The sequence below is a fragment of the Vigna angularis genome, chromosome 8 (assembly GCF_016808095.1).
Source record: "Vigna angularis cultivar LongXiaoDou No.4 chromosome 8, ASM1680809v1, whole genome shotgun sequence".
Taxonomy (NCBI): Eukaryota; Viridiplantae; Streptophyta; class Magnoliopsida; order Fabales; family Fabaceae; genus Vigna; species Vigna angularis.
Window position 1 is genome coordinate 25,963,658 of NC_068977.1, and position 10,553 is coordinate 25,974,210.

Sequence of the window (10,553 nt, forward strand, 5' to 3'; positions counted from 1 at the left end):
ATCAGTGTTACGTGAATCAAGGATGTTTGATGAATGCAAGTGAAGCATAGATGATGTTGTCCTTTCATATGTTTGGGGTGTGATCACTAGGGAGGTTTGGTTATTTTCAAATCGTTCTCTGGTGGTTTATGCTTTTCAAGAGAAGTTTCATGTTTCAAGAAGGAAAGTTAGTGGTTATAGATCAGTTATGGACCAAGTTAGAAAGTAAAGAAAAATGGTTGTGAGAATCAAAAGAGGTTAACATGGATATTTGAAGAAAAGAAGATTGCGTCTTTATGGTGTAAGGGTTTTTGGTTGGTGTTTTAAACAGAACTAATGGTAAAATTTCTTTTTTAGATGATTCTTGTAGAGGGTGTGGAATATAAGAGGCATGTGAAGGTTTGGTTGTAGAAGTAATGGTCTGGACTTAGTGTAATCATCGGAAGAACTACAAGTTTGATAGATCTCAAAAGAAAAGTAAAGAACAGATTGGAACCGTTTAGTATAAGTTTGGGCAGTTAGTAGTGACTTTTGGTATGTACGTTTTTTTCCAAGAAATAGAAACAATGTTGAGGAAACCAAATGACAAAGTTGTTATGGAAGAGAAGAATTCTCAGGGTTTTTGCAAGATCATATCAATTTTGAATAAGGTTTTTCAAAGGTGTTAGTTTTCAAGTTATAGTTGATATGAAAATGGGTGTCCTTCTCAACAAACCGATGAGTAAGGAAATATGAAATCAAAGTAGTGCAACAGATAATACTTACCAGTAAGTGGAATGTGAAGAGCTTCCATAATCATAAGTTAATGGTTTGTAAAGAGTGAGCTTCTTTAACAAGGTAGTGATGTTGTTGTCTGAGTTGAGTTGAAAGTCTGTATGGTGATCTTGAAAAGTTCTGAGTGAGATTATATGGAAAATTAGGTAAAAGGCAGAGAAAATGACAAGAGTATACAATTTCAAGTCGTAGTGTTAACCTTGAAGTGAGAAAGTATAAATGGAAGTTAAACAAAAAAAGTGGGTCAATGAGATGAATAAGTTGAACAAAGTTTTGGTTTCAAGTGTAGTGACAATCTCAAGGTAAGGAGCTTTAACTGTGTTTAAAAATTGAAAGAAGATTCAAGTTCTTGGTTTGGTATGGATTGAGTAAGAGTTGGTTGAAGAATAGGAAGACTAGGGTAAGGGGTAAAGTTGTAAAAAGATTTCATTAGTATAATTGAAAAACTATAACTAATGAGTTTCTCAAAATGGTTGAGAAAATGGACAATTAGACAACCCTAGTTTGAGATGTATCATGTGAGATGACTAAATACTGATCAAGCTAGTGGTTTCAATTCGAGAAGAAGGTAGAGTTAAGCGTGAGTGCAAGCTAGTGGGTCAAGAAAGGAAAATGTTTCATGTTGGCTAGTTGAAGAAGTCAAGATGGAGTGTTCAAATTTGGTTTAATCAATGCAACAGACAAGCGTTATACTTTGGTAATGGATAACGAAGTTGGAAACTATGTTCCTAAAGGGTTAAGATCAATCAAAGAAGGTGAAGGTGTCATCGGAATGATTGTGTTTAAAGGTGATCAAGAGTGTTAACAATTGGTAGTAAACCAAAAGTCGTGAGTGACTAAGACAGTTGTATGATGTTTCATAGAAGAAGCCAGAGAAGGTGAATTGATATCAGTTAGGTGTAAATCCAAAGTAAAGAATAGCTAAAGTGTTAGAAGGAAATTACAAGAGGTAGCAGATGACCTATGGGTGGAGCTTGCAGTATGGAAAATACAAATTGAGTGGTTATGAGGAAGAAAGATCCGTAAGAGCAGAGGTTTAGATATGAAGGATTTGTTTTGAGAATAATGGCTAGACCAATCTACATTATTTGAACACTGGAGCATTTTAGCATAGAGGCAATGTTTTTCATGTTAGTAAAGTTGTTGGGGAGAAATCTGAGGTAAAATGAATTAGTAGTTGAGATGTTGAGTTTTGTATGGTTTTAGGTTCAATTTTAAGGGTTTTAACTAGTGAGATTTCAAATTATAACTTATGGGCTGTATGTGATGAATTGTAATCTATTATTGGGTCTATTAAGACTTGTTCAATTGGTAAGGTTGCAGAAATTTGATGTATAAGGTGTAAATATGAGTTTAGGTGCTTTGGAGTGTAAAAAATGATTTAATGCAATTAATCTTGAGTCTAATGATAAAATGAATGCTTATTTTAACTTATAAATGTGTATTTTTATCAATTCTAATGTTTAAGGAACCAACTCGATCCATAGAACAAGTTATGGCACAAACTCATCCAAACTGGTGGCTCCCCTATGTCACCCTCTTCAAACTCGTTCCTTATGACCCACATAAACTTTTGTTCACTCTTCTCCAACCTAATAGCGATCTCTCTCAGTTGCGTCCAAGAGAACCTTCTCTAAGCAGCCCTAGATGCTCCATTCCAAAGGCTTCACCGTTGAGCGCTTGCTTCCAATGCTAGGGCGTTGAGTGCCAGCCCTTAGGCGCCCTTGAGCGCCACTGCACGATATTTAGGGTTTTCAGGGTTCTAGATATCATTTTTGGATGTTCTTTAGGTTGTTTTGGGGGGTTTTGAGCCTTCCGGAGTTGTTGGTGAGGGTTGTCAAGCTGTTTTCTTTACCTAATGCACATATTAAGATACTATAAAGAAAAACTGTGTTATTATGTAACTTTTGATTACTTGTAATGGTGTTTTTGGGTGTTTATTGTATAATTAGAGGTTTCATGTGATAATACATATATATATATACATATACATAAATATATACATATACATATATATGTGTGTATATATATATATATATATGTGTGTGTGTGTGTGTGTGTGTGTGTATATATATATATATATATAAAATTATGAGAGGGATTTGTTGATGATGAATATGTAGTTGATTATCTAAATGACATTGATGGACGGAATTCCATGACCCTCGTGGAGAGGTTACATGGTGGTGTCTTGTGTTGTTGTATGAATGTATGGAACTTTGTACTTAGAGTTTATCCTGATGCTCTCAATAACCCCAACTCAAGCAGAGGTGGTTGGTTATGTCGTGGAGAGTAGTAGGAAGTCCAGTCTAGGGCTTTACCTTGGCCAAATACATGTACAGGCTAACCTTGTGTGGTAGCTTGGGATAGGTCAACTCTATTACTATTACAAGTGCATAAACTACTATAGTTTGACATTCATACTATATCTGGATTAGTTAAGTCTAAGGTTGTGATATGATTTGGGATGTATGTTTTATCATGTGTGTAATATAATGTATGATTGAATTTTTATTAAACTTATGATGTATTGTTTACCACTAGCTTACCCTTATTTTTGTGTTGTCTGTTATTTTTTCTTTGTGAAAGTATGAGCTTAAGAATATGATCTTTTCAGTTGTTTCAGTAAAAATAAGAATAAAGTAGTTGAAAAGTCCGATAATTCTACAAATGTAGATCTTATCTTTCATAAGGTTGTATAATAATTCTATTACCATATATATAATATTTTATTTAATAGTATTTTACTATTAATAATGAAATGTTACATAGTAACTATCTTTATATTGAATTATTATATCTTTTTCTTTCTTAATAAACATTAGAAATAAGTTAAAGAAAAATAGTTTATAAGTTGCTTGAAATAAAAAAAAGAAATTGAGATAAATAATTCCGGATTTATTTAGCAAGAGCATGTGCTACCCCAATGCAAGTAGTTAAGCATGGAAAAGGCCACAAAATTATTAGCTGTCAGTACTCAGTTTGGAATTAATATGTCTAATTTAAATAGCTCAAAACTTTTATAATATGAAAACCATATGTTCAGTTAACCTTAAACTTCATCGCTTAACGACTTAAAAATGGTTAAAATAGACATTCTTCCTTAAAGCTATGTCTAAAAAATTATTCATGAAAATTTATAAGATCAAAAGTTTTGATAAATTACATGAGAAAATTGAAATTATGTTATATGCTTAAACAAATTCAAGAAGAGGTGGCTTTTAAACAAAAATTTCTCGCTAATGCTTCTTTACTTTCATAATAAACTTTATATATATATATATATATATATATATATGACAAAAATAAAGTTTAATAAATGGTTCCAAATAAAATAAAAAAAGTGTAAATACTAGTATTGTAATGCAAATGGAGGACATCTTGTTGGAATTATTTGCATGTGGGGATTAATTTAATTATTCGTACTTTGCATTTAAAATGAAATGGTAAAATATATTCTCCATGGAATTCATTTACTTCTCAAGAGAATCTAAACTTGTAACATCGTTCTATAGTAATCTTGACAACATTGAGAATTTACAAGATAACTCATCATCATCATTATTTTTCTGAATCTCACACTTTTCTAGTAATTATTAATAAGTCTGAATAAATTATGCTTAGCAGGATAATTGCACAATCATTACCTGAGTTAGTGTGCTCTCCATTTTTGCACTAACTCGTTCAAAGCAACCACAGAAGATCCACCTTCACTCATTGCTTCTTTCGCACTGATTTTCATTTTAAACATTCTCTGTCTAATCTCTTTTCCCCTGTCCGAGTCCATCAGCTCCTTCACTCGCTCTCCCAACTCGGTAGAACTCACTAAACCTTCTTTGTTCCTCTCCACACCCAAACCCACCTTCATTTCCTCCACCAAAATCACCTTGTTCAGCTTCTGCTCTGCATACAGAGGCCACGCCACCATGGGCACCCCTTCCCACACTCCCTCCAACACCGAGTTCCACCCGCAGTGAGTCACGAACCCACCCACTGACTCGTGATTCAGAATTTCAGCCTGTGGGGCCCAGTCTCTCACCACCATCCCCTTCTCTTTTGTCCTCTCCAGAAACCCCTCTGGCAGCAACTCGTCCAAACTCGGTGGCTCCCCCGAGTCACCCTCTTCGAACTCGCTCCTCACAACCCACAAAAACCTTTGTTCACTCTTCTCCAGCCCAATAGCGATCTCTCTCAGCTGCGTCCTGGAGAACCTTCCCATGCTTCCAAAGCTCAAAAACACCACACTCTGACTCGGTTGCGAGTCGAGCCAACTCAGACACCCATTATCGTCCCCTTTGCCAGGTTCAGAAGAAATCACAGGCCCCATGCAGAACACGGGTGGCGTGGTTCCTTCCATCAACCCTTCGTTGAACGCTTCTATGACCCTCCCTTCGATGGCATCACAACTGTTTACTATAACCCCGTAACTGTCCCTCATGCATTTCCCTATGTCGATAAAAATCTGGCAACTTTCGCTTTGACGATCCTTTCCCGTATCAGGGAGGTCATCGGTGTGGATCCTGGGCACCCCGGGAATGGTGAAGTGCATGTTGAGGTCCTTGATGGACTTGGTAGTGCTTTCATGAATGATGATTTGCTTAAGGAGAATGGCGAGGGTGGAGGCACCGGAAGTGTAGTAGAAGTACGTGGGGATTTGGAGCGCGTCGGTGACACGTGTGGCTGTGTGGTTCATAAAGTCTAGGACGACGGCTATGAGGTTCGAGGAATGCGAGATATAGTTGAGGATGCGTCGGAAGTGGTGGGTGGTGGCGCGGCAGAGCTCGAAGTTTAGGGCTTGAGGGTGGAGGACGGTGGGGAGAGAGATCTGTGGTATGCGGTGGAAGGTGATGGAGGGGGTGGCGGCAGTGACGGCGGTAATGTATTTGGCGGTGGCGGCGCAGGTGAAGGCGGTGGGGGAGGTGGGGGTGTCTTGGTTAGGGGGTGGAGTGAGGAAGAGGATGTTGATGGAGAGAGAAGGGTGATGGGATAACATGAATTTGCCTAGTTCCACCATCGAAACCAGGTGTCCTCTTCCCAAAGCTGAGTACAGAACAATGGAATCCTTCTTCATGGTCATGGCGATTCAAGAGAAAGTCTTTGTTTCTCTTATGATTCAAAGGAGGATGGTTGTGTGATGAAGGTAAAACTTTATGGCTCTATTTATAGGAAGAAACACGACGCCCAACTGTCTTGGATTAAATATATGTCTGCTGGGAAATCTTAAAATTTAAATTCTGAAACTAGATGATAATAGGTTGGATCCGACTTCAATTTAATTCAGTATAATCTAAATTTAATATTTTAAAATTTATATTTGATTATTTAATTTATTAGATTTGACATATTTGAATTATTTGGGTTACGGATTAATGCAATCGTTATTAAATTAAAAATATTTAATGAAAAAATTATTTTTGTTTTAAATAAATAATAAAATTATAATGAATTTTTAATTTTAAAAAATATGTATAACTTTAATAATTATTATTATAAAAACTATGATTTTATATAAATTACTATTAAATTTTAACAAAAATATCATATTAAAATTAAAATTTAAAATTTAATATATTTCCAAATTTATAAATATTAAAATATAAATTTGAGGAATATTTTGTCATTTAATATTTTCAACGTTATATTGAAATTTAAAAAACAAAATTGATTGCTTATTTTTATGAATAGATAAATATTCATTTTAAAAATTATTATTGATACTAACACTATAGGTACGAATCATACGCAACACCCTTGCATTATTTTACTCAACAAAAATTATATGAAAAGGTATAAATAGAGTTTTTTTTATTGAAAATCACGGATGAACCTTTATTTATGTTTCGTGTTTGCACGAATTCGTGAAAAGAAGAGTTTCCCTCTATAAAAAAGGTCAGCATTATACTCAGATTTTGAATAATTATGCATCTCACGTTCATAACAAATAACAATGCCTTCAAAATTAAACTAGAAACTTTCAGAGGACCACTGAATGTTTATTTTATGCTTATATGTGCTTATACAGTTATGTTTATGCATACTGCATAGAAGATTGTGATTTGCCCTTTCATAATTTGAAGTTGTTTATAACATTGTGGTTTGTATACTTAATTGTTTTCCTTTATCTTTTTCTCATCATACTGATGTATTAATCAATTTTACTTTTATTTTCTACTTTTCATGAGTGAGCAATATATAGATTTTTCCTTGTTTGTTGTTTGTCACAGTGAAAAATAGAACGATTAATTGTGAGAGGAATGAAAACAAGATAATTGTATTAATTTCTTTCATGTAGAAATGAAGAATATGACTAAAGGTTTGGAGGAATGTGCAAAATATATGCTTAACAAGTATATTTGATTATTTTCTAATTTTAATGAAGAATATTCAATATTAAGCATTTTAAGGTACTAGATTATTAGATGAAGAATAAAATATTTAAATAAAATAATAAAGTAAATGCAATAAGGTGATTGTAATACTAAGTTCTTTCACTCAATTCTTAGCTGGAAATAAAAATAAAAAGATGCTAAGAGGAGATGAAGTATAATGGGCTTGGAGTAGCACAAGAGGAAGTTATAATATATTATGAATAAATCATTTTTTTTTCTCATTTAAAATAAATGTAAAGTTTTTAATTCATGTTTGCATTTAAAATAAATGTAAAGTTTTTAACGTAAGCTTCTTTCGATTAGTTATTAGTGTAGTTTTTACTTTTAAAATGTTTTATATGTTTTAGTATTAGAGTAAACGAAATATATTAAAATACAGTGATAATTTTGACAATGTATTAAACTTATAAGTTTTAATTCTTGAAAAAAAATCAAAGTTTAGTTCCTTAAAATCTGAGATTTAAAAGTTTACTAAAATTTTAAAATTCTCTTTCTTTTTAAATTACTTTATCGGAAAAAAGAGGTATAGGTTCTAATTGTTAAGAAAATCAAAGCATAAAAACATTTTCATGCTTTACGTTCTAAATAATCGAAACTTAAAAGTTAAATTAAAGTTCAAATTGGATAGAGTCTTAGGTCTTCGTTATTTTTAAAAATAAAGCCTATTACCCTTTATGTTTCAATTTTACTAATAATCAAGTTTTAAAATTTTGTCTAGAGTAGCGAAAGTTGCACAATGTCTTTCTTTTTCTTTTTTTTTCGCGATTTTTTCTTTTTCTTCATCTTTGTCATTTCATCTTCTTCTTCGTCATGTCTTTTTCTTCATCATTTTCGTCATCTCTTATTTTTCTTCATGAAATCCTACTTCGTTGTCATCTAACTTCGTACCTCCACCGTCGCTTAACGTCCAACTGATGAACTGGTGAATACTTATTACCAATTTTTTTTGTGTTTTTTGTGGAATTCATGTAATCCTTGGGTTCTTTATTGGTAAAGTTTCATCTTTAATGTTGTCATTGTTGTTCAAGTATTATTACATTGTGGTCGAATTGATTAGCTTTCCAAAACACGTCCAAAATTGCATCTTTATTGTTGCTCACGTTTCACGCTCCTTGGTTTCTATTATTATCTTGAAAATTTAGTTTTAGTATGAGCCTGTAATTATTTTTTTGTAATGGAAAATTTTATTTTTTATATGTTGCATATGTGATTAATTATATGCTTAAATATATTTATTTATTTTGTTTTATTTAAGATTGTTGTTGCATCAAGTTAGCCTTATTTTATCATTTGAGATTAAATACAAAAGTTATTTACTGTCTCCAAGTTTTATTTTAAAGAAATTGTATGTTCTAAAAATTAATATAAAAGAATATTGTAATAATAATTCATATCTATTAAATTTTGAATTGTCCATTAGATAGTTTAAGAAAGATTAATAACTTTTTAATAGTTTATAAGTAGATCAGTATGTAATTACATATGAATAAATCGGTATGTGACATTACCTGCGACTATTTTACATATGAATTTTTGTTCTGTACGTAATAGATAAGTAACGTTACTTTACCTATGACTTTTTAAGTTATATATGGATTTGAACCTTAAATAACAACTATTTTTCTAGTACTAGGTTATGATATCAATAGTTAAATCGAAGGTTTATAACTAGGACAAAAACTATAATTAACATTGAATGTGTAACTCTTTATATTTAAGAGTATAACAATTCAACTGCCACAATTTGATTGTGTCGTGGCTAGTCTTCACCGCGTGAGAATTGATATCACTTGCAACAAATGTTTGGTCTTTCAAGTGGATTACGAAAATCCTACAACTTTATAAATTAATGTTCCTTGATTATATGTTTAACATGTTAGATTTATGTTAAAGGAACAGAGATTGGTTAGAGGAATGTCACTATCTAACACAATTTCAGTACTCGTAAATGGAAGCATAAGAAAGGAATTTAATATGCTAAGACGACTACAACAAGGAGATTCCCTCTAGCTCCATTTTTATTAACAATAGTAGGAAAGAAGACTTATAGTGAATTAATAAGAGAGATAATCTGGTAAAATTTATTCAGGATATAAGGTGGGAAATAATATAATAGAGGTTAACATTTGATTTATTACATAGGGAGGAAATTACAAAATATGGATGTGAACGACATTCTCATCCACATTCAAGAAAATCAATTCAAGAGACTTAACTTTTCATGTGGAGGAGAAGACGAAAACGTAATGTAAAAGTATTCACAACATGTTTACTATTCATGCAACATGATTTCACCAAATTGGACTTCACTTTTGAGTATCTATTCTTTGGAGATGGCACACATCGCAAACCTTCTCATCATGCCACTCATTCCCTGTTGTATATAACAAAACTCCAATGCACGATAATAAACTCCATGTTGACAGATTTTGCTTAGATTCAAGTATTCCATACTCGTTTTTATTTGTATAAATATTCAATGTGAATTATAACGTATTTCAGTATCAAAGAACCTCACAGATGATCCATTGTGAATACTCATTTGATCAGAACATCAAAACTAAGCTTATAAATGATTTGCCAAGTTGTCTAAAGAAATTCACATACTAGATTTTTTATTTAGATTTGTCTAGTTAGAGATGTTAGAAAAAATAATCAAAATAATAAATAATAATAATAATAAGTAGAGATAGATATTGATAAAGCCAAACAATTTTTATAATAAAAAATTAAAATATAATTGTAAATGAGAAAAAAAAATACAAAGAGCTAGGTTAAGACATGTAGAGAGTTATTTCTAAAGAAAAAATATCCTTGTTGTACACAGGAAGACAAAATATTATATGTTTCTCTCCCAAAATAGAATAATCCCAAGATACAACGTGTCGGATCGATCCAATTCAAAGAAGGATTTCTGAACTGTATGAACACCAATGTTTTAAATTACAATATAGAAGATAATACTGAAAATAAATTTTTATAAACTGTTTTTATTTGTTGTGTATTTCCATCATGCAAATCGGTAGTATTTATGAGAGGAAAAGAATAAGATATGATTAAACTGTAATAAACCTATTTAAACAAAAAAATAATTTGTAATAATTTAAAAACATTTAGGGTTAAATATGTTTTTAGTCTCTAAACTATTGGTCGTTTCTGGTTTTCGTCCCTCTTACAAAATAAGGTACAATTTGGTCCTCATTCTTTTCGAAACTTTGGTTTTAGTCATCGAAAACTAACACCGTTAAAAATGTGGTAGTTTTCGATGTTAGTTTTCGAGAACTAAAACCAAAGTTTTGAGGACAGAAAATTTAGTCTATCCTAGACATCTCAAACGTACTCTTTACAACAATTCCTTGCAGAAAGTGAAGTCTTGATGTCTTGACAGGTCTCCTGATCATCTTCTGAATT

The 10,553-nt window shown here is 32.1% G+C and overlaps 1 protein-coding gene across 1 annotated transcript; it reads right to left on the minus strand.

The window, feature by feature from the left end:
- Positions 1-4,184: 4,184 nt before the first annotated feature.
- Positions 4,185-5,870, minus strand: LOC108344826 (isoflavone 7-O-glucosyltransferase 1-like). The gene is given in 1 exon segment (NM_001329837.1): positions 4,185-5,870. A coding segment is annotated over 1 exon segment (1,425 nt). The 5' UTR covers positions 5,831-5,870; the 3' UTR covers positions 4,185-4,405.
- Between the last annotated feature and the right edge of the window lie 4,683 nt (positions 5,871-10,553).